General features: G+C 40.9%; 1 protein-coding gene across 8 annotated transcripts in view; it reads right to left on the bottom strand.

Moving 5' to 3' along the window:
* Nucleotides 1-25,815, bottom strand: part of RNF38 (ring finger protein 38) — a 136,836-nt gene that overhangs the window by 52,872 nt on the left and 58,149 nt on the right. For 2 of the 8 annotated variants that reach the window (XM_041761945.1, XM_041761949.1), the window contains exon 2: nucleotides 17,101-17,171. In XM_041761945.1, coding sequence (XP_041617879.1) covers nucleotides 17,101-17,171 — 71 coding nt within the window. Of the gene's footprint in view, nucleotides 1-247; nucleotides 701-735; nucleotides 876-17,100; nucleotides 17,172-25,815 lie in introns of those variants that run through there. The other 6 variants (XM_041761948.1, XM_041761950.1, XM_041761947.1 and 3 more) reach the window with 6 other exon arrangements.

The following is a 25,815-nucleotide window of genomic DNA, read 5'->3' as shown; positions in this document are numbered from 1 at the left end:
CCTCGGCAGGCGGGAGGGAGCGCGCGGCCGGGGCCCTCTGCCAGGCGGCGGGCCGGCCCCGCGGGCTGCACCCGCACCTCCACGCCGCCACCTCGGGAACAAAGAGCGCCGGGCGGCCGGGCCGCGCCCCAACCCGCGGGCTACCACACCTCCTCCGGGTTCCCGGAGCGGCCCCGCAGGCTCCCAACGGCCTGCGGCCCGGCCCGCCCGCCCTCCCGCGGGAACCAACGGCCGCGGCGGCCAGTACCTGCGAGGGGAGGCCCCGCCCTGCGGGGCTGCTCCCGCGGCTCCTGGCTGGGCCGCCGCCTCCTATTGTGACTGCTCGCCCAGCCCGCGGCCAGCTCGCCAGCTCCGCCGTCCCCGGGCCTCCTCACCCCCGGAACCTGGGCTCCGACCGAGGCGCTGTCACGGCGCTTCCTTCCTCCCGGCACCATCACACGGGCCGCGCCAGGAAACCGCTGCGCGCTCACGGCTGACAGAGTCCGCTAACGCCTCGGGGGCGCCATCCTCTCCGCCCCCGGCCCTAACTGCCGGGGCCGCGGCACCGTCCCGCCCCGCCGCACCCCGCCTCGCTGCTCGCGAACACGCCGTGCCGCGCCGGCGCACTGCCCTCCGCTGCGCGCGCAGGCGACACCGCCGGCCGCCAGGCCGCAAGATGCGCGAGCACGCGGCACTCCCACTTCGCGGTTCGAGGTCGCCGCCCGCCTCCCTACCTCGCCCCCCAAACGAACAAACCTAGCAAGTCCAAAGCGCGAGACCGCCAGACGCTCCTCCCCTCTCCCCCTGGGCTCGGCTCCGCGCGCCGAGCCCCCTTTGTTTCCACCCCGCGGGGAAGGGGGCGGGGCGGCGCTGCGCGCGTCCGGGCGCGCGACGAGGACCAGTTCCGGCAACAGAGCCCGTCGCACAGCGCCCCTGCGCAGCCCCGCCCCGGCCCGCCCCTCACCCCGGGCGCTCGGCGAGGCCAGGCTACCCTGGGGCCGCAGCGTCTCCTAATTCGTACACATCCTCGATCTCCCGCTCCTCCCTCCAAAACTCCGCCATCAGACAGTAACTAACCTCACTCAATTCACGGTAGAATATGTATTCATGTGGCCCTAGAAAAGGAATTCTTATTGATGTAGAAGGAGGTGATTATTTTGAGGTGTCTCTCAAAGAAGCAACCAGGTTGGAACCCAACGTATCCAACTCTAAAGGCTTAATTAAACCTATTATTCAGACCATGCTAAGAGTAGGAAATAAGGTAGGTACAAAGACCGCAGCCGGCATAGTGCCTGTCCTGATCACGTTCAAGATCTAAAAGGGAAGACAGATATACCATAAAAGCACAATAAATGCAAGGAAAAGACAGCTAAGTGGTATCAGAGGAAAGGTGGGCCATCAAGGGGGCATTATGAAAGAAGTGGACTTTAAGCAGATAGGAAGTGGTTGATACCATCAAGGATGGTGATCATATTTTAGGGTAGTCCAATCAGCAAAAACCTAGGTTCTTACTTAAACCAGTCTCCTTCCTGCTCTTGGCCTCAGCTGCCTGCAGTAGAAAATTAAGGAATCAGACTAATGTTCAAAGATCTTTTTTTTTTTAAAGATCTTTTGAATAGGTATGAGTAACCCTAATTATTTGTGTACATTTGTCTCCCATATCAGACTGAGCGCTGGCTCTCTGCTTTGGCTCTGAAACCCCAAGGTCTAAACCAACAGCCTGAAGCACAACAGCAGGTGCTTAGCAACTACGAATCAAAGTTCCAGCAATAAATCACAAGCTTTTACAATTCCTGGATAAAGAGAGTTAGAATGAGATAACAGGCACCGAAAAACACAACCCCTCTCTCCTAGCCCCAAACCCCTATTAATGCAGTCATTTTATCTAGCTGACTCTTCCTCCCAACGTGCTGTCTTCCAAAGCTGTCAGTTTGCAGATGATTATATCCAAATGGTAAAGGGTTTTTTTTTTCATTTCATATTATCATAAATCCCAACCACACTTTTAGATGCATTCAATGCAATCCGTTTCTAACTTGTGAGTCCCTCAATAATTCCCCATCTACTGCTGTAGCTTCACCTAGCTCCTGGCAGAACCTCAGCTGCACAAGCTTCCTCACATAATCCAAACCACTCTGAAACCACTCTTCTTGTATACTTGGATATTAGCTATGTGATGAGAGGAGGAAAGGAGGAAAAAAAAAAAAAAAACTGGGAAAGAGAAAGGAAATTAACATTTGAGAGCTCTCTATCTAATCAAAAGAGCCAGATCCCTCAAGTGCTGAATCTCAGCAGCAAAAATCTATTACAGTACTCCAGGATTTCCATCCCTTAAGCTTAATGTGAATCCTCTAGGGCCTAAGCCAATCCTTTGTGAGGCAAACTCCAGGAGAAACCTTCTCAAATGGTTAAGACCTTAGCTACCTGGGCTCTTGGGGTTTAACCCAAGAAGTCTGTGAGTCTGTGTAGATGTAAACAATAACCCCACAACTCAAAGTTGGGATAGTTTGAAATTTGTACTGCAATTTCTTCTCGAATTCATTTTCTTCGCCAGAAAATCTAGTATCTTGCTAATAAACACCCAATCAAGAGGACAGGCTTTAAACCAGGCCAGTTTTGACCACCTGATGTAGCAGGTGGTAAATTACAAGAGAACAGTTGTTCAACCCCAGTCCACCTAAAATTTTATTTGGTGTCTGTTCAAAAAGGTGCAAAACCTTATTGGAGTGGTGTCCAATAAACTTTCTGGATAGAAATGGTCAATACCTGCATTATCCAAAAGGAAGCCACATGTGGCTACTAAGCACTCAAAATGAGGCTAGTGCATTTAATGAGTTGACTAGGATCAATTTAAGCAGCCACAGGTGGCTAGGGACAGCACACCACTTGTAGGCGAAGGAACTAATTGTTGCAAGAGCTTTCTGAGACTTGACTCCAAGTAATTTAAGTCCCCTCACTTCTAAAATGAAAATACACCAAATCACTGCTTACCAAAAAGAAACATATTAAAATTCCTTCAAATGTGGTCACTGGGCTTCCCTACAGTAGTGACCTACTATTCTAATACATGGGAGAAAAACAGCTGAGATTTTGATTGGGCTGGGCTGGAACAAGCAATGAATATTTACAATACTGATCTTCAATCTATGAACAAGATACATCCTACTATTTCCCTAAGTCATCAACTTTTTTTCAGTATTTCTTTACATTTTCTGTACAAGTCTTACATATTTTTTGTTCTTTGGTTTATTCCAGGTTTTATATATAATTCCTAATTCTAAAAATATATATAAATATATGTAATGCATAATTATATATATAATTATTCTAATAGTTTATCTCAATCTTTTTGAGTTTTCTGTACATACAATCCTTTTGGCAGAAAATAATGACCAATTTCTTTCTTTCCAATACATTTTTCCTTTTCTTTGTCTTGTCTTACTGCATTAACTCGGACCTCTAGTGCGGTGCTAAATAGAAACAGTGAGAACATACATTTTTGTCTTATTCCCAAACTGGAAAACTTCCAACATTTCACCATTAAGTATGATGTTTGCAGTAAGCTTTTTGCAGATCCCTTCCGCAATTAGGAGAGTTCTCTTTGGGGATCCCTGTGTGGCTCAACGGTTTAGTGCCTCGCTTCCGCTCAGGGTGTGATCCTGGAGACCTGGGATCGAGTCCCATGTCGGGCTCCCTGCATGGAGCCTGCTTCTCCCTCTGCCTGTGTCTCTCATGAATAAATAAAATCTTTAAAAAAAGAGAGAGAGTTCTCTTTTATTTCTAAATTTTTTAAAGTTTATCACAAAGGGATGTTTAATTTTATCAAACTTCCCTGCAGCTATGAGATAATCATACACTTTTTCTGTTAATATGTGAATTACATTGACTGGTTTTGGATGTTAAACCAATTTTGCATTCCTAATAAAATCCTGTCTTATTACCCTTATTATATATATGTTGTCGGATTTAGTTGAACATGTTCACATGTTCGTTAGGATTTTTACATCGTGTCCTTGAGTGAGAATAGCTGTTGTTTCCATTTTTGTAATGTCTTTGTCAAGATTTGTTAACAAAGATTATGAGCGTCGGCCTTCGGCTCAGGTCATGATCCTGGGGTCCCGGGTTCGAGTCCCACATGGGGCTTCCTGCATAGAGCCTGCTTCTCCCTCTGCCTACTACTCTGCCTCTATGTGTCTCTCATGAATAAATAAAATCAATCTTTAAAAAAAAAAAAGATTTATTTTAAAGTAATCTCTATACCCAATGAGGGGCTCAAACTCACAACCCCAAGATTAAGAGTCTCATGCTCCACCAACTGAGCCAGCCAGGTGCCCCTGTCCTTTCCTTATTTTTAACAAAGAGGAGTGTTAGGATAGGCTTAATAGGGCAGCCCAGTGGCTCAGCGGTTTAGTGCTGCCTTCGGCCCGGGGCCTGATCCTGGGGACCCAGGATCAAGTCCCGCATCGGGCTCCCTGCATGGGGCCTGCTTCTCCCTCTGCCTGTGTCTCTGCCTCTCTCTCTCTCTCTGTCTCTCATGAATAAAAATCTTAAAAAAATAAATAAAAGGATAGGAAGATCTCATACTGAAACTCACAATCTGCTTCTAGAAAACTAACTTCCAAAATTGTGAATTTGAAGAGTTCTCTTGCTAGAAATACATTTAAAAAACAAAGATTTATTTATTCATGAGAGACACAGAGAGAGGCAGAGACATAAGCAGAGGGAGAAAGAAGCTCCCTGCGAAGAGACTGATGCAGGACTCATCCGGACCCCAGGATCACAACCTAAGCCAAAGGCAGATGCTCAACCACCAAGCCAGGTAGGTGCCCTAGAAATAATTTTTGAGCACACTAAATAACCAATAACCACAGATAAATTTTACATAAGTGATAGTTAAACAGTCTGCCAAACAGTAAATATAAAATTTGGTTTGGTGCTCAATTTTGCATTTCTAAGACATCACAGACTATCTAAACATGATTACCCAAAGGGCCTTTATACAAGAGAAGGGACTCAAGCTATACAGGCTTTGTTCTTTTACACATTTCTATCACAATACCTTACAGTATTAATGTCTGTTTCCTCCATTAAACTGTAAGCCCCTCAAGAGCAGGTCCTATTTCTCTTTTGTTTTTTTATCACTGATATCCATATTGGAAAAATGATGGCTGGTAGAGAATATACAAAAAAGAAAGGAGGGGCAGCTCTTAAGACGTTGAAACACACAATGGAAGAGCTGCAGATAAAGAATCACTTGTCCAGATGCTGAAGAACCATGTATGTAGAAGAAAAAATGCTATATACCCACTTTTGGGTCCTGCCAAAGAAGGTATTGCGTAATGACCCTCCTGTTGGGAGTCTGTGACCGTTATAATGAAGGAGGCAGTTTCCCACTGATAACACTGTCAGAAATAGGGTTGTGCTGTCATCATATCCATTGCCAAGTCTCCTGACTGTAATGTCACTCTAATTCCACCACTACTGTTGAGTTAGTGGGCTCTATTTTCTATTCTAATATAGCATTAATCACTCTGCCATGTAAATATGCACTTACTTGAGTCGTTTGCCCATTAAGACAGTGAACTCCTTGAAGCCAAGGACTAAATCTCACTGCTTCTGGCAAAGTGTTCTAGTACATGGCAAGCACTCAATAGTTCAATTAAGGATACATGATATTTCATAGCAGTGGTAATTCCAATGTTTTCCTCAACAGGCAAATACCCAGGAAGAAATGAGACACAAAAGTAGAATAGGTAGTAAAAGAGAGGAACAAGTGGACAAAAAAGAAATTCTGAAATTTCCTAAAGCTAACTCTGCTCACCTTCCTCCCTAAAAGTTTCCCTCTTTCCACCAAAACCAGCTAAAAGGACCAATCAGATGAAGCTACATAGCAGAAAGGTGTATTTGCCTACACTATTCAGGCTACACATTATCTATAACCACGACAAGACATGATCTAAGGCAAAACATCAGCATAAGCACTTTCACCCATAAATGTTACCACCTGTCAGATTGGAAAGGTTATCAGCAACTGCCAGCTATAGTTGCTAAAGACCAGAAAGGGGCAGCAAAGGCTCACCCAAACCCAAGTCCACTGAAAACTTCCCAAAATATAGCCAGCTTTGGGATGGAGAAGTGAGCATACTGTTGTTTCCACAGTACAGGTGAGAGATGCCAGGGATAGAACCCTAACTGTGAAAGTGAGAAGGCGGGGGAGGCTAAAAAGCAGAACCAGGTGAAAGGCCATTTGCCAGGAAAGAGCTCAAGACAGAAGAGTAAATAAACCTGAGTGCCTAAGATAAGCTGAGTCAGAAACAGGAAAAACAGAGACTAAGATCAAGCCAGAAATGGAGAGACAAGAGTGCAAATAAAGCATGCACTGCACATCATGACATATTCAATCTCTGGAGCAGGATAAATGAGAAAGAGTGGACTCTGACGCATGAGCTGCCTTAATGCATACCCTTTGAAGCAGAGATCTTAAAGGCACCTTGCTCATTCTGTTCTGGCAAATAGGGCACACCTTGGGAACTATTCTACCTGCTATTACTCTCATTCTAAATTGATCTAGCAGCTCAATCTCAGGGCAAATCATATGCTAATATCATAGTTTTTAAAAATCCATCAGACAGCCCCAGACAATAAAAAGATTCAACCTGGATACAGATCTAATAAAAGCCTGTTATTTCCTTATTAGGGATAAACCATCTCTTATATTTAACATTAAGTATTACATTTAGGTTTTTTTCAGTATTTTTATATTATAAAGATACAATGAATACTCTCATGCATACATAGTTCAGCCTGCATATGAAAATATATCCATAAAAGTGATTTTGTAACAGTTTTCAAAGGGCTTTTGTTTTTTAATTTTGAGAAATTTTGCTAAATTGCCTTCTAAAAAGTTGTGCCAATTTTTACTACACCAACAGTAAATGAAAGTAGTTGGGAGTCAACTCAGAAGAGGAAACAGCAGTGTTTAAGGGCATTCCCTGAGGAAAGATAGGCTTACCCTATTTTTGCAGTAGGCCAAGGGCTAGGGAGAGAAGCCATGAAAACAAAACTTGGGCCAGGCTACTCTTGAGAACAGTCATTATTTCATACCCAGCTTTAAATTCTTTGTTTTAATTACCTGTTAAATCCCTGAGCCTTTACTATGGTCTTATTAGATGCAATAGTCTAGGAAGTGAGCCCAAACTGGAGCCAAAGTGACTCTAACGAGAGCAGCAGCACTTAGAAAAGCTGATAAGCAACAGGCCCTCAATCAAAGGGCTAGCTCGCTAGGAGGGCAAACAACCACCAGAAAAGATACCTAGGGCATCCCAGAAATACTTGCAGAGAAAGGCTAACTAAAAGTGATCACTGCAACAAAAAGGAACAAGGCCTTAAATCATTAGGAATTAGACACTAAAGTAAAATATGACCCAAAAAGCCAGTGAACATGGGCTATACTTATGTAAGGGCTTTAAGAAAATAAATAATAGGGATCCCTCGGTGGCGCAGCGGTTTGGCGCCTGCCTTTGGCTCAGGGCGCGATCCTGGAGACCCAGGATCGAATCCCACGTCGGGCTCCCAGCGCATGGAACCTGCTTCTCCCTCCGCCTGTGTCTCTGCCTCTCTCTCTCTCTCTCTCTGTGTGTGACAATCATAAATAAATAAATAATTAAAAAAAAAGAAAATAAATAATAGTGTTAATAAGATAATAAAAAAATCATAGTGTTAGCACTAGTTAAGAAACAGAAAAGCACACACAGACAATACCATCTTCACTTGAAGAAGATAATTAAAAAGCAGTTGCTGAAAAGGGACATGGGAATGAAGAGAGAGGGTCTTAAATGGCTGAGATGCAAAAAACACGAGAATGTTCTCTAAGCAGAACACAGGAATATCTTGAAACTTTCACCATGTTTGATGGAAAAGAGAATTTCCTGTAGGGAATGCTGGTGGAGCTCATGTGACTGCATAGTTGAAACCTTGCTCTGGATGATGCCCCTGGCTATAGAATTCTAACACCCTGCATTCAGGAGATGTGGCCAGCTCACTGAAAATGCCAGTGTCCTTGTGGTTGCTTTTTGCACAGACATTGATACATGGCACATCTCTACAAACCCTGAACCCTCCAGCCCAAGCCACATTCAAGAGGTCTTTACCAAACTTTAAGTTAAAGAAGAAAGGGTGTTATATTATCTGAGCACATTCACACAAAACAGAAATGATCACCTTAAACAAAACCTTTAAAGCAGAGCAACTTTTTATAAAGCAAATATAAAATTTAAGCTCCCACAGAAGTTTATTATCTCGCCTCTGCTTGCTTGTTTGTTACAACAGTGTCATATAAATAAAAACAAATTAAATTTAGCAGGCAATGACATTTCAAAAGCCAAGACAAGAATGCCACATAACAATAATCTCAAAATACCTATCATTTCAATGTATTTCCAATACCTCAGATATTACACAGTAAGGCAAAGAGAGAATCTATTTAAAAACACAATGTGTCACATAATACCATATAGCTCAGAAAGCATAATATAAAATTTAAAAACTTTAGGAAAATGTAAGGAAATAACTGGAAACAGATTTCCTAAAAGTAAAAGCAATAAAATACATTTTCAAAGGACTATACCAAGAGACTTGCTCTCAAAATAATTTTAAACTTCTGAATGGGAAAAAAAACTTTATTAAAAATTAAAAGCTAGGGGGGATCCCTGGGTGGTTCAGCGGTTTACCGCCTGCCTTTGGCCCAGGGCATGATCCTGGAGTCCCGGGATCGAGTCCCACACTGGGACTCCTGCATGGAGCCTGCTTCTCCCTCTGCCTCTCTCTCTCTCTCTCTCTCTCTCTCTCTGTGTCTCTCATGAATAAATAAATAAAATCTCTAAAAAAAAAAAATTAAAAGCTAGGAAATTTTTTGCAAATAGGACAGATGATTAATGTTCCTATACACAGTGATAGGAAATCCCAAAAGAAGGAAATCCCAAAAGGAGAGAAAATTATGCAAAAGACAAATTTTTAAAAATCAGTAAGTAACTAAGGAAACAAATGAAGCTATGAGGAGTTATACAATTTCAGTAGTAATCACAGAAATACTCATTGAAACAGTTAGAAACCATTTCTCATCAATCATTCACAAAGTAACTTGACATTATGGATGCTATTCAATGTGAAAAGGAAGTGAGACAAGCCTTCTCATATGGAAGCATAAATTGATGCATATGTGTGAAAAAATATACAAAAAAAGACAAAGGAAAGGCTGAAAAAATATTCTTTTTTTAAATTCTATTCTAGTAATCTAGGCTCAAGAAACATATCATTCAAAATCTATTACATAGCTACAGTCATCAAAACACTGTGGTACCAGCATCAAGACAGATACACAGACCAACTGAACAAACAAGAGCCCAGAAATAAACCCTTACATATATAGTGAAATGACCCTTAAAGCTCAAAAGAATTCCAAGACAAATTTCAATGGGGAAAAAAAAACATTCAAAAAAAAAAAAAAAAAAAGAAAGAAAGAAAAAAGAAAAAAAAAACACTCTTTTCTATAATGGTGTTGGGAAAACCAGATATCCATATGCAAATCAATGAAGACAACCCTTACCTTACCCTATTATACAAAAATTAACTCAGATGAGTGAAAGATCTGAACTTAAGAACTAAAACTATAGAATTTTTAGGGAGAAAACATAGGGGAAAACCTTCATAAGATCGGGTTTGACAGTAATTTCTTGGATCTGACACTAAAGGGTAGACAAGAGAAAAAATTAATTGAAATTCCCTCAAAATAAGAACTTTAAAAAAAAAGATTTATTTCAGAGACAGAGAGGGAGTAAGCATGAGTGCATGCTTAAGGGGGGAAAGTGTAGAGAGGGAATCCCCAAGTTGACTCCCTGCTGAGCACAGAGCCTGAAGTGGGGCTCAATCTCATGACCCATGAGATCATTACCTGAGCTGAAACTAGAAGATGCCTAAGATACTGAACCACCAACGCACCCCCAAAATAAGAACTTCTGTGCGAAGGACACAACCAACAGAGTAAAAAGGCAACCTCCGTTAATGGGAGTAAAGTATTTGCAAATCATCTGTCTGATAAAGGGTTATACCCAGAATAAAGAACTCCTATAATCAAACAAAAACCAAACCGAATTTAAAAATGGGCAAAGGTTGGGGCGCCTGGATGGTTCAGTCAGTTGAGCATAGGACTCAATTTCAGTTCAGGTCATGATCTTAGGATCATGAGATCGAGCCCTACTTAAGATTTTCTCTTTCCCTCTGATGCGCCCCAACTTGTGCATGTGCACTCTATTAAAAAAGGAGGGGAGGGCAAAGGTCTTGAATAGACATTTCCCCAAAGAAGATAAATGACCAAGAAGCACATGAAAAGATGTTCAATATCACTAATCAGTAGGGCAATGAAAATCAAAACCACAATGAAATACTTCCTCACATCTAAATAGGATAGCTACGGTTAAAAAACATAACAAAAAATAACAAATGTTGTCAAGAATGTGAAATGTAAAATGGTGCAGCCACTTTGGAAAACAATATAGCAGTTTCTCAAAACTCTAAAAATATAAATGATACAGCAATCTCATATCTGGGTCTATACCCAAAGAAATAAAGTAGAGTCTCTAAGAGATATCTGTACATCTATGTTCCTAGCAGCATTATTCTTCACAAGAGCCAAAACATGGAAGCAACCCAAGTGTTCATCCATGATAAATGAATAAACAAAATGCATTATATATACCTACAATGGAATGTTATTCAGCCTTTATAAGGAAAGAAATTCAATATTCATGCTACAACAAGAATGAACCTTAACAAGGTTACACTAAGGTGAAATAAACCAGTCACAAAAAGACAAATATGGGGCATGTAGATGGCTCAGTTGGTTGAGTATGGGCCACTTGGTTTTGGCTCAGGTCATGATGTCAGGATTGTGAGATCAAGCCCAGCCTTGGGCTCCACACTCAACAGGGAGTCTGCTTGAGATTCCCTCCTTCTGCCCCTCCCCCTGTGCATGCTCCCGTGCATACTCATGCTTTCTCTCTCTCATATGAATAAATAAATTTTAAAAAATATATCTTATGATTCCATTTATATGAGGTGCATAGAACACTTAAATTCATAGGGACATGGGACATTTGGGTGGCTCAGTGGTTGAGCATCTGCCTTTGGCTTGGACGTGATCCCAGGGTCCTGGGATTGAATCCCACATTGGGCTTCCCGCAGGGAGCCTGCTTCTCCCTCTGCCTGTGTCTCTGCCTTGTCTTTGTCTCTCAGGAATAAATAAAACCTTTAAAAAAAAAAAAAAATTCAGGGGCAGACCGGGTGGTTCAGTGGTTTGGGCCGTGCCTTCAGCCCAGGGCGTGATCCTGAAGATCTGGGATGAGTCCCAGGTCAGGCTCCCTGCATGGAGCCTGCTCCTCCCTCTGCCTGTGTCTCTGCCCCACACCCCTTTCTCTCTCTCTCTCTCTCTCTCTCTCTCGGTGTCTCTCATGAATAAATAAAATCTTAGGAAAAAAAATTCAGAGACAGAAAGAATGGTACTTGCGGGGGGTGGGGGTGGGCAGGGAGTGTAGAGAAGAACAGGGGGCTACTACTTAATGGATATAGTGTCCATTTTCCAAGATAAAAGAGCTCTGGAGATTGGTTGCACAACAACATGACTGTACTTAACACTACTTAACTGTACATCCAAAAATTATTAAGACAGTAAATTCTTATGTTAGGTGTATGTTACCAAAATTAGAAAAAAATCTCATCACAGCAGTAAAAGGGATGTTTAAAAATATAAGCCAGACCATGTCATTCCTTTGCTTAAAACCTTCCAAAGGCTTCCCATAACAAGCAGAACTGAAATTTATACTTTCCCTGGCTTATCAAGTTCTACATAAGCTGCCCTGTGCCCATCTCCAACTTCATCTCATAAGACTTCTACCCTCAGCTACCCTACCCTGCTTGTGCACATTAGCATTCCCTCTGTTTGGACCATCTTTCTAGCCTCCGGGCCTTTGCATTACACCTTCCCTCTCCCTATGATGTTCCCCTCATGGCCTAGATTTTCACACCTTGTTCCTTATCATTCAGATTTTAGCTTGTCACCTTCTTAAACCTTCCCTAATACCTAATCTAGCCAACTGCCCAATTACTTGTACAGCACTCATGAGTATCTGGTTATTTACTGATATTTACAAATACAGCTCATTTTCTGCCCTTTTCACAAAAAATAAGCACCAGAAGAACAAGGATCTTCCTTGTTAGTCTTTTCACCACTCTTTCCTGGTGACTAAACAGTGCCTGGCACATAGTAGGCACTTAATAAATATCTGTTGAATTAATAAATGCATAATAGCTTTTAAAAATTACCTAAAGCTCTACAATTAAAGACCGGTTAAGCAAATTACCATGTATCCTTATAGTAGAACATTATGCAGCCATTTTAACTGATGTTCAAGTATATGTAGTGTGCAGATTATATTTCCCAAGATGACCATACATAGTAAGTTCTCCCACCCTTCATTCTCTTCTTCTTATGTTGACATTACTCCCCAGTGAGGAGACTGAGGTTCCTCCTTTTGAATTTGGGCAGGCCTGTGACTATGCTGGAAGTGATGCTTTGTGACTTCAGAAGTTAGGTCATAAAAGGCCTTACAGCATCTGTCTGGTCCTCTTGGAGCAGTCACTCTTGCAATCAAGCTGCCATGCTGTGAGAAAACCCACAATACATTTAGGTGCTCTGGCCACGGGTCCCAGTTGAAGACCCAGCTGACAGTCAGCATCAACCATCAAATATGTGATTGAGGACTTCAAGATGACTCCAGCTTCAGCCACCATTTGACTGCACCTGTATGAGAAAACTCCAAGCAAGAGACTCCTAGATGAGCACAGGAAACCCCAGAAACATGAAAGATACAAGTGCTATGCACCAAATGAATTTTAGGGTCATTAATTACACATAGATAAATCAGAGCAATTTAGTTTTATTTTAACCATGAAGAGAATGCAGAAAGAGTGAGTTTTCTTATGACACAGTCTGTTTCTGTGTATTTCCCCAAATTACCATAATGGACACATATAACTATGTAATTGGGTGTATGGGGAGACTTTTTTTTTAAGCACAGGGGCAAGAACAATAAAAAAGGTTCTAAATGACTTTTTTTTTAACTGACTATAGAAGATTTGGGATGGCCAATAGCATATAAAAAAAATGCTCAGCATACTTAGTCATTAGAGAAATGCAAACTAAAAACTGAGATATCTCACTATAACCGCTATAATTTAAAAAATAACCGAAGAGTGCTGGATGTGAACATGTGGATGTGAAGAATGTGAGACCCTCACGCATTTGCTGGAATGTAAAATGGTACAGCCACTTTGCAAAACAGTTTGGTAGATTCTCAAAATGTTTAAAATAGGAGTGCCTGGGTGGCTCAGTCAGTTGAGCGTCTGCCTTGGGCTTGGGTCATGATCCCTGAGTTCTGGGATCTAGCCTGCGTGGGGCTCCCTGCTAAGCAGGGAGCCAAGTTCTCCCTCTCCCTCTGCCACTCCCCCTGCTTCTGCTCACTTGCTCTCTCACCAAATCTTTTGAAAAAACTGTTAGAAATAAGGATGCCTGGGTGGCTCAGTGGTTGAGCATCTGCCTTCAGCTCAGGGCGTGATCCTGGAATCCCAGGATCGAGTCTCGCATCAGACTCCCTGCTTCTCCCTCTGCCTGTGTCTCTGCCTCTCTCTCTGTGTCTCATGAATAAATAAAATCTTTTAAAAAGATGTTAAAAATATACCATGTGACCAACTAAACAAAAACACACTTACATAAAAATGTTCCTAGTAATGTTATTCATAAAAACCACAATGTGGACACCTATTAATCGGTGAAATGGATAAACAAAATAGATTAGATGCACACAGTGGAATACTATTCACACATAAAAAGGAATGGAATAGTGATTCATGCTACAACATAGACAATCCTTGAGATTATCATGCTAAGTGAGAGAAGCCAGACACAAAGGCCACAAAGTATGTGATTCCATTTATAAATGTGCAGAATAGGCAAATCCATTAAGACGTAAAGATAAGTGGTTGCTAGGTAGGTGGGAGAAGGAATAATGGAGGAGAATGGAATAATGGAGGGTGATTGCTAATGGGTATGGGTATTTGAGTGAGGAATGTTAAAATTGTTCTAAAATTAGATGGTAGAGATAGCTGTACAACTCTGAATATATACTAATAACCAGGGCTTGCAAAGATGAATAATATTTTATACAAATATAACATTAATTAATCTTGTTAATATTATATTCCAAATGTTACTTCTGAGTAGAGGGGTTAAAAGTAGTATTACGTATCTTTTTATACTCAACATACAACTTTTTAAAAAACTATAAAATGTAAAACATCAAAATTAAAAGAATGTATACATAGAATCATGAAAGAAAAATCAGTTAACACATTTCCAACCTTCCCGGAAAGCAGTGTGCATGACATTACCTGTACACAAACTGGACTGATGCCTTCTTCTGTGACAAATGGACCCAAGGCTAGCACAAGGAAGTTTTGTCCAGAAAGACTTCTGCTCTGAGTAGCCATTCACATACATGCCAGTTCAGAAAGAATTCTCCCATTTCCCTCACTCAAATGACCAGCCTTCCTGGAAGTGTTCCAGGCCACTCTGGGAAAGTGTACCATTGAGGCTACAAATTAATTCATCTCACCCCTGGTCCCATCCCCAGTCACACATGGAGTTAAAATTGAGGCAACTTTTAAGAAAAATCACCTTTTATTCCCAAATCTGAGAAATGGATCATGCCTGAAAGTGAGGATACTGAGCAAGGCATCCACATGTTTTGACAGTTTTCACAATCAGAATAGCTAAGCAATTATTTTTGCATGACTTGTATAGGGGACAGAAGATCTGGTCTAGATCCAGCTCTACAGGGTGACTCCTGAACAAGTCATTTCTTCCAACGGAGTCACAGCTTCCAAGTTTATTTTAAAAAGAGGGTTGGATTAGCTGTGCCCCATAATCCCTTCAATTCTCAAAGTGAGAGAATGTATCTGTGAGTGTATAATATGTACATACACACACCCAAGTGTAAGTATCAGGGAGCAGTTGGTTGTTACAGAAGAAAGTCAGAAGCTGTTGCAAACATAAGGATCTGAATTCTAAACATGCTATCTACTGCTTTCCTCCCCAGAACAATGACTGATAATCCTATTCAAAGCCACAATCTGTACTATCCAACTCTTGGTGGTTCTCATCCCACTTAATTCTGTTCTACATTTTCTTTACTCCACTGCACTTATTGTAACATACTATATTAATTATTTTTATTGTCTGCCTCCCCTGATAGACTGTACACTCATGAAGAAACAGCAATCTTTGTTTTGTATTATGATAGATTTCCTAAGTGCCTAGACACATTGCTGCCAATCAATAATACACCTGACTGAATCAGTTGAATAAATTATAAATACACAGTCAAGAGACTAATCCATTCTCTCCATTCCCCCCTGGGAAACAATATCTGCAAACAGAAGAGAGGGAAGAGCAGTTTCTCACATTCTTTGAAAATTGGGCTGATCAAGTGACAAAAGCCTTAAGTTCTCTTCTCTATCCCCACTTATGTCATGAAAAAATGCCATCTCCTAAAAGCACAAAATTGGTCATACAAAGATTCAGAAATTAGGAGGAAAAAAACATTTTAAAGTAGTCAGCAAGTTTCTTGCAGAAGTGGAGAGAAGTCTCATCTCCAGACTCTTAAACCTGGAGACAGAACAGAGCACAGTTTGGCATCACCACCATAAATGAACAAATGGAGAAAGGGATATTATACTTAGCAAGGGAAAGAAAACCCAAAAACATCTTCACAATTACAAAGCACAAATGTATGCAATATTACTGGCCTGAAGAGATCTTGCCTTTCCCTCTATCATCACTCAGGTTTTTTTCAAATGCTCATTTCTACAATCTGTGGTATACTGAATTTTACAGAGCCAACTATACAGTCTAGCAGTCTCTTTCAGCAGCTTGCTTCTAAAATAAGTTAGAAGTTAAATCCATGCCCCTGGATTACTGTAATAAAAAGAGACTCTGGAATGCTAAAAGCATACCACTCTCTCTGTAAACAGACTGAAATCTGTCTGAGCAAAGCCCACAAAGACAGAGAGATCAGCACACAGAACAAAGAAAACCATTTGGAAAATCCCAATGACCAACCAACTTCTTGATCTAGCTCCAACAGGATGAGGGAGGAGGATCTTGATTAAAACAGCAGAGAAAAAGATCACTTGGATTGGTCTGCCTTGGAAAACTACCAAGGGAGTGATACATTCCTGCATGTAAGACACAGGAAATGGGAGGGAAGCCACTGGAAACTGATGATGGAAAAGACTAAATTTAAGCCCATCCAACATCAGCAACCAGATGTTCCAAACAGCAAGCCCACATTAGTATTTATTGCAAGGGCTGGGCCATCAAGGGCACTGAGGAGTACTGGGAAGCCCCCAAAACCAGATTCCTTTAGAGAAGAAGCAAAATACCAAAATGAAACAAAACTACCAACAGTTTGGACCTGATTTCAAAAGCAAAAAAACAGGCCCAAAGCAGGTTTCTTTGGTGTGAAACAGGTTTCATTCTCAATCCCCACCATTTAAATTGGGCTTTGGAAACGGGGTGGGGGGGGGACGTCAGTATGAGAAGAAACCATAATCTAACACAATCAACTACAAAAACAAACCAAACTGAAATGCTTAAGATATTTCAAACTAGAAACAGACACAAATTGCTAAGGTAATTAGCAGCTGTGGGAGTACCTATTAAGATAATTCACTCAGTCTGCGCAAAAGAGGAAGCAAAGTGACAGGAACAGGGATGAGGGCAAAAAAAAATGAAGTTTATCAGGAGTCCAGCCCACTTCCTGAAAATAATCCTCAAGTGTTCTGGAGCAGTCTACTATTCTGACACATAAATCAGGAAGGCCTTCAGCATCTCAACGGTGTGCATAGCAAGGCACACCCTCCTGGCCCTATGTCCACAGTTATGCAAATGCATCCAACAATATTAGGGCAGCATGCATTTTTACCATGAGTGACATTCAACACAGACCTCACCTTGTCACTGTCATCATGACAAATGTGGTCGTGATGGATGGACTGGCACTGAAAAGAAGCACCAACACTACCTACAAGAGAAAGAGAGGAAAAGTTAAGATGCAATAAGTCCTTACATTTAAGCTGTTTTTCCAATTAAAAGTGTTTTTATATCTATTATCCCATCTAATCCTCAACAACACTCAGAAGTAGGCTGGACAGGGATTACTATTCATGCAGTCTAAGCAAAACAGTGAGGCTAACTTGCACAAAGTAGGAGTCAGTGAAGCAGCGGGTCTGAAACTAAAAGCTTGTTCAAACCCCTTATTCACCACTTTCTACTACACTGAGCAGGTTAGCTTTCAAAGGCCACCTGAATAAGCATAACAGCTTTCAGTAAGGCAAACCTATTCAGGAAAAAATATATCCCCTTCTTCAGACTACACATACTTTCTTTGAAAAAAAAAAAGCTGACCCTATAAATTCTTAGCATATAGATAACAGGGTCTAATACACAATCATGGAGAGCCTGGCTGGCTCAGTTGGTGGAGCATGCTAGTCTTCATCCTGAGGTTGTAAATCTGAGCCCCATGTTGGGTATAGAGATGACTTAAAAATAAAATCTTAAAAAAACATTTAGTATATAATCAGATTATAAATAATTTATTACTTGAAAAGTATATATTTTAATATACCTATTTGCTAATTTGAAGAACTATTTCCTAATAATAACTGCTCATAATAGCAACATTTCTAACTAACAGGAAAACAAATGATTATTCAATAAAGGATTTAAACAACTCATTAGTCATTTTGAGAAAGTTTGGTTCTTACCTCACACCATACAGAAGATGGCTCAAAGACATATGTAAATGTAAAAAAAAAATGAAGTCAGTTTTAAAAGAAAATGCAGAATAAAAAAGGAATCATCTTGGAGTAAGAAAAACCTTTTAAAAAATAACTAAAATAAAAACTATTTCGAAGGTCAGCAGGTAAGACTAGCTACCAAAGGTGAGCAAAACCCTTTCTCCTCTTACATATAAGAGTTTGACCTAGGGATAATCCCTGCTACCCGATTAAAATAACATGCCACCTATATGTTACTTTCCAAGTTTCTCCGAATCTGGTGACATACAACTAGGCATGTCCCTTGCAGAGGATCCTGGAAACTATGTCTATGGAGTACTCTGCAGCACCCAATGTGGATAACATCTCTTTGACCTTGAGCTGTCAGAAGAGCACTTCAGAAAGTATGAACTGCTACACAGACTTCAAGGACTCCAATTATCTTTTGTTAAGATTTTATTTTTAAGTAATCTCTGTACCCAATGTGGGGCTTGAACTCACAACTCTGAGACCAAGAGTCACATGTTCTACCAACTGAGCCAACGAGGTGCCCCAAGACTCTACCTTATGGACAAGTTATAGTTTCTGTCCTAAATACTCCTGAATCAAGTGGTGCCAAGTGAGACCTATAATGATAGTTTTACCAGTCTGAATACATAAATGTTTAATTGAACCTAAGACATGGGCAGACTGGGTGGCTCAGCTGTTTAGTGCCACCTTCAGGAGACCCAGGATCGCGTCCCAGGTCAGGCTACCTGAATGGAGCCTGCTTCTCCCTCTGCCTATGTCTCTGCCTCTCTCTCTCTCTGTGTCTGTTTCTCATGAATAAGTAAATAAAATCCTTAAAAAAAATTTATGAACCGAAGACATCCCACTGCCACCACCCATATTCTGAAAAACTTACAATGCCAGCAATTCAGATGTCCAATTATTTCATATGCAACTGAGAATGCTGCCAACTAAACTTTGATACACTCAATACTAAACATTTTTATTTCAAACTTACTGAAATAACTTTTTTAGACTTCTTTAAAAGTAGATTTTATCATATTTTTCTTATATATTGATAGAAAATAATGTCAGAATGGCTATGATCAAAAACTCAAAAAATAACAAGTGTTGGTGAAGATGTGGGGGAAAAAAGGAACTCTCATACACTGTTGGTAGGAATGCAAGTTGGAACAGCCAGTATGGAAAGCAAAAATTAAAATTAAAAATAGGGGCACTGGGGATCCCTGGGTGGTGCAGCGGTTTGGCGCCTGCCTTTGGCCCGGGGCGCGATCCTGGAGACCCGGGATCGAATCCCACGTCGGGCTCCCGGTGCATGGAGCCTGCTTCTCCCTCTTATCATAAATAAATAAAAATTAAAAAAAAAAAAAATAGGGGCACCTGGGTGGCTCGGACTGCCTTCAGTTCAGGCCATGATCCTGGAGTCCTGGGATCAAGCCCTGCATTAGTCTCCCTATCCAGTGGGGAGCCTACTTCTCCCTAACCCTCCTCTGTCTCTCCCTCTGCTTGTCCTCTCTTGCTCTGTCAAATAATTAAAATTTTTAAAAATTAAAAATAGAATTACCCTATAACCTAGTGATTCTACTACTGGGTATTTACCCAAAGAAAACACTAATTCAAAAACATATATGTATTCCTATGTTTACTGTAGTGTTATTTATAACAGCCAAGATACAGAAGCAACAAAGTATCCACTGACAGATGAATGAATAAAGATGTGGCATGCACTTGGGTGTGCCTTTATGTCATTTGCAACAACATGCATGGACTCTGAACATACAATATGAATTGAAACCAGTCACAGGAAGTCAAATGTCATAGGATTTCACTCATATGTAGAATTTAAGAAACAAAACGAGACCAAAAGAATGCAGGCTACTTTTTTAAAGATTTTTTTAAATATTTTTTTTATTCATCCATTTTATTTATCAATTTGAGAGACAGAAGATGAGCAGGCGGAGGGTCAGAGGGAGAAAGAGAAGCAGTCTCCCGGCTGAGCAGAGAGCCTGATGCAAGGCTCAATCCCAGGACCCGGGATCATGACCAGGGCTGAAGGCAGACACTTAACCAAGTGAGCCACCAGGTACCCCACCTGGACTCTTAAATACAGAGAACTGGTGGTTTCCAGAAGGGGAGTGGGGTGGGGGTGAGGGGTGAAATAAAGGGGATTAAGAATGCATTTATCATGATGAGCATTAAGAAACTGTACAGAATTGTGAATCATACTGTATACCTGAAACTAATATAACACTCTATGCTAATTATACTTGAAAGAAGAAAGAAAATAATTAAATTGGCAATAGCAAAGAACATTATTTAAAAACTACAGAGGACGGGCAGCCCAGGTGGCTCAGTGGTTTAGCGCCGTCTTCAGTCCAGGGCTTGATCCTGGAGACCTGGGTTTGAGCCCCAGGTCAGGCTCCCTGCATGGAGCTTGCTTCTCCCTCTGCCTGTGTCTCTGCCTCTCTCTCTCTCTGCCTCTCTCTGTGTCTCTAAAACAAAATCTAAAAAAAAAAAAAAAAAAAAAAGGCAAGCAAGCAAGTAAACATTAAGACAAAAAAACAATCTAAAAAAGTTTGATTTGGGGTGCCTGGCTGATTCATTCAGTAGACCATGCAGTTCTTGATCTCAGGGTCTCAGGGTCATGAGTTCAATCCCCACATTGGGTATAGAGCTTACTTTAAAAAATAAACGAAAGATAAAAATAAAATTTAAAAATAAAAAATACCATGTGATATTATCAATACCCATTTCTCAGAAATACACTTAAAGAGGGATGCCTGGGTGGCTCAGCCGGTTGAGCATCTATCTGCCTTTGGCTCAGGGCGTGATCCTGGGGTCGGGATAAAGTCCCACTTCGGGCCCCTTGCTTGGAGCCTGCTTCTCCCTCTGTGTCTCTGCCTCTCTCTCTATCATGAATAAACAAATCTTAAAAAAAAAAAAAAAGAAATGCACTTAAGAATAGGCTTAACAAGTTTCTGATTGGAGGACAATTCTGGGGAGGATGAAGTGGGAAAGGTACAGTTGCCAAAAAAGTACAGCTATGGATAGAATAATATAAACCATACAGTTCCCCTCTAGTACTGTTACCAGTTCATTTAACATATTCCAAAACCATGTTTTGGAAGAAAGAATATACAATAATGTCCCAAATATTAAAATCTCCTGAGATAGAATGACAAATCAAATCATGACATCAACTATAGCACCAAAAATATGGTAGATGTGTTTTCAAGAGGCATTAGTAAAACTTAAACTTTCAGTTCCTATTAATTGAGCGTCATGCAACCCTAGAATCAGACTGGTGAAAAAAATCCGTAAAAAATTATGGTTATAGGTGTACATTAGATACCTTCAAAGAGGTACCAAAACATGTTATTTCTTACACAAAATCCCTGTATTTATTTTTTATAAGAGCTTTTTTTTTTTTTTTGAAGATTTTATTTATTCATGAGAGACACAGAAAGAGAGGCAGAGACATAGGCAGAGAGAGAAGCAGGCTCCTCAGAGGGAGCCCGATGTGGAACTCGATCCCAGGACCATGCTCTGAGCTGAAGGCAGACGTTCAACCACTGAGCTACCCAGGCATCCCAAAACCCCAGTATTTATATACCATGTCATGTGCATTTCTATTGAACAGTTTAAGAAAGATGAAACTGTGCTGGAAACAATTCACATAATACCTCTAATGACTAGGGGATACCACCACTTGGGACCATCACCAAGAACTTGGGACCCCGTGAGAGCTGGAAAGATGAAGACTGAGACACATTATTTAGCAAATTAAAAGTCTCTTCTGAAAGAAAGGATTAAAAATAAATGAACAAGGATGTCTGGGTGGTTCAGTCAGTTAGTTAAGCATCTGCCTTTGGCTCAGGTCATTTGACCTCAGGGTCCTGGAATCAAGCCCTATGCAGCAGTGAATCTGCTCCTCCCTCTCCCTCTGCCCCTTCCCTTGGCTTTTGCTTCTCTTTTTCTGTCTCTCTCTCTCTCTCTCAAATAAATAAATCTTTTAAAATAAATAGAAAGACATCTACAAATAAAAACAAAAAAACACCTAGGCACTGACTTTACACCTTTCATAAAAATTACTCAAAATGGAACACAGACCTAAAATGTAAAACACAAAACTATAAAACTTACAGAAGATTACAAAGGAGAAAATCTAAGAGACCTTGGGTTTGACTGAACTTTTAGGTACAACACCAAAAGCATAATCCATGAAAGAAAATAATTGATCAGATGGACTTTGTTAAATTAAAAACTTCTGTTCTGTGAAAGACATTTAAAGAATTTTTTTTTTAAGCCACAAACTGGTAGAAAATATCTGCAAAATGTGTATCTGATAAAGGACTGGTATCCAAAAGTATTCTAAGAGCTCAAAACTCAACAGTAAGAAAACATACAACCCAATTTTAAAATGGGCAGGGTTTCTCTTTGACCTTTGGTCCTGAATATCAGAACTCACTCCTTTGCCATTAAGGAAAGGGCCCTCTGCTCGAAAACCATGCAGAAACATCCAAGAGGTGAAAGAATACACAAAACCGCCAGCTTCCCTCTCCAGCTGTCCCTAGACAAAGGATGTAGACAGACTACTCAAACTGAATTCTGAAAGAATAAAATACAGATCTAGGGTAGCTTTGGATAAGCTAATCAGAAAAAGAAGTACAGGGTCGCCTGGGTGGCTCAGCCGTTGGGCATCTGCCTTTGGCTCAGGGAGTTATCCTGAGGTAGGGATCGACTCCCACATCGGGCTCCTCGCTGGGAGCCTGCTTCTCCCTCTGTGTGTCTATAATGAATATATTAATAAAATTTAAAAAAATAATAAGAAAAAGAAGTACACAGCAGCAAAAGAAGAAACAAGGGAGCCAATTTTTGAAACTTGAAAGAATCTGGTAGAGAATAAGCCAAATATAGTACATTAGATGGTGATGTTTACCATGAGTGTTCTGATTTTTTTCAAATACATTTTAGAAAATTTTTTTTAATTTTATTTATTTATTTATGATAGTCACAGAGAGAGAGAGAGAGAGAGAGAGAGGCAGAGACACAGACGGAGGGAGAAGCAGGCTCCATGCACCGGGAGCCCGACGTGGGATTTGATCCCAGGTCTCCAGGATCACGCCCCCGGCCAAAGGCAGGCGCTAAACCGCTGCGCCACCCAGGAATCCCCATTTTAGAAAATTATTATTCCTGTTCAAGAACCACCCCGGCACCCATAAGGATAGAAGGTGTAGGAGGCCCAAGTAACAGTATGCTTCCTTCCATGCAGACAAGGCTTGTTCTTTCCCCTGGTGGCCCATTCAATGGTCTACTCACCAAGATTTACATGGGAATAAAATTTTTATTATCATTAACTTGAAAATTAAATGTAAAAATTCATTCTCTTACAAATACAGCAACAAACTACATTAGTATCAACAGTATTTGTGACTGTGACACTAATAAAAACCACATTTAGTTTCATATATTAGTAGTTAAGGGTATACTGAAACGTCACATTTATCACTACTTTGGAGGTTTTGTTTTTTTCCCACACATCACTATTTTAAATTTATGATAGCTATCAAGAACACTGTTAAGTATGTTATTTAATGCATTAAGAGATGCAAATGTACTTTTATTGCAAATGAGTTTTTGATGTTTTGATAACTACATTCCCACATAATTGATTTCCTTTGTAATCTCATGTATTTCACTTTATGCAATTAAAAACTCTCCTGGAAAAAAAAAATAAAAAATAAAAAAAAATAAAAATAAAAACTCTCCTGGAAAGGGGCCTAATAAACTTTATCTAATTACCCAAGGAGTCCAAGACACACACCAAAAATAAGTACAAACCCTACTTTAGCTAGCAAAAGATGCTGGGCCCAGAGGAACAAATCAAATCAAAAGCCTTAAAAAGAAAATAAATAAATAAAAGCCTTGTAAAGGAAAAGAGACAAGTAACATCATGAGAAGAGCCGGAAAAATGTGTGAAACTGAGGGAAGATAATAGAAATGAAGATTAGGGGCACCTGGGTGGCTCAGGTCAGGATCTCAGGGTTGTGGGATCAAGCCCCTCACCAGGCTCCCTGCTTAGCTAGTCTGCTTAAGTTTCTCTCCCTTTGCCCCTCTCTCTCTGTTCACTCATGTGCACACTCCTCGTTCGCACTCCCTCTAAAATAAGTAAATCTTTGGGGGGCGGGAGCAGTGAAGATTAAAGTCAGGGTGTGAAGCCCGAAGTTTAAAACTAGGTAACACAGGGACACCTGGGTGGCTCAGTGGTTGAGCATCTGTCTTTGGCTCAGAGTGTGATCCCCGAGTCCCAGGATCAAGTCCCACAGCGGGCTCCCTGCATAGAAGCCTGCTTCTCTCTCTGCCTACGTCTCTGCCTCTCTCTCTCGGTCTCTCATGAGGAAATGAAATCTTTCAAAAAATAAAACTAGGTAACACAAAGAGGTCAAGGGTGAAACAGGGACACAGCGAAATGGAAAAGTTTCATTGCAACTGCCAAGAATATCAGCTAGTGTTTTAATCCACAGAAGCAAGGTAGTGAGGTAAAACAGAGACAATGTTTTCCATGTTCCCAGAGACCACTACACTGCAAAATCCAATAATCAAGGGGCACCTGGGTGGCTCAGTTGGTTAAGTGGCTGACTCTGGATCTCGGGTCAGGTCTTTTTTTTTTTTTTTTTTTTAAGGATTTTATTCAATTATTCATGAGAGACACAGAGAGAGAGGCAGAGACACTGGCAAAGGGAGAGGAAGGCTCCATGCAGGAAGAAGCCTGATGTGGGACTCGATCCTGGGACTCCAGGATCACACCCTGAGCCAAAGCAGACGCTCAACTGCTGAGCCACTAAGGCATCCCTCAGGTCTGGTCTTGATCTCAGGGTTGTGAGTTCAAGGCCTGCCCTGAGCAGCATCACACTGGGTGTGATTTTAAAAAAAAAAAGTCCAATAGTCAATTCTGAACCCTCATCTTTTTTGATCTATTCACAGCAACTGACCCATTTGATTCCACTCTCCTTCTGAAAACCCTCTTCTTCACTTGGCCTCAGGAAAATGTCCCACATTACTGACTTCAACTTCTTAGTCCCATCTGCTTGATTCTCTTCATCTCCTCAATTTCTCAAAGTTGGAATGTTCCAAAGGTCAATCCTCTGACTTCTTTCCTATCTATATTTACTCCTTTAGTGATCCCAACTAGTTCCATGGCTCTATCTCCACACCCTGACTCCCTCACCTCCCATGGGAAGGAAAACCAGATTTCTATATCCTTCTACCTACTCAATATCACTGAGATGTCTAACTAGCATCTCACACATACACGTCCAAAACTGAGCTCTTGATCTTCCCCTCCAAAACTCTTCCAATTTCAGTAAATGATAAAGCTATTCAACACCTGCTCTGGCCAAAGTCCTTGGCATCATCCTCAACTCCTCTCTTTCATTTATATCCCACGTTTGATCAATTAGCAAATCCTGTTGGCTCCAATTTCAAAATATGCCTGAAATATAATTACTTCATAAATTCATCACTGCTACTACCTAAGTAAAAAGGCCTGGACTAATGCAATAGGTTAACCGGTCTCTGTAGTTCAACTCTTTTCCCTGTGAACTTTCCTTACCTCCCCTCACCCAGTCTCTTCTCCAGAGTAGCATGAATGACCCTTTACATGTTCAGATAGATCACATCACTCTACTTCTCTGAAATCCTTGGTTCCATGGGACACCTGGGTGGCTCAGTGGTTGTTCTGCCTTTGGCCCAGGGCGTGATCCTGAGTCCTGGGATAGAGTCCCAAATTGGGCTCCCTGTATGGAGCCTGCTTCTCTGCCTCTGTGTGTGTCTCTCTCATGAATAAATAAAATCTTAAAAAAAAAAAGTAAAGAAAAGAGA

Source organism: Vulpes lagopus, chromosome 7 (genome assembly GCF_018345385.1).
Source record: "Vulpes lagopus strain Blue_001 chromosome 7, ASM1834538v1, whole genome shotgun sequence".
In the NCBI taxonomy this organism is placed as follows: Eukaryota; Metazoa; Chordata; class Mammalia; order Carnivora; family Canidae; genus Vulpes; species Vulpes lagopus.
Note: the sequence above shows the minus strand (reverse complement) of the source record. Positions and strands in the feature narration are given on the sequence as shown.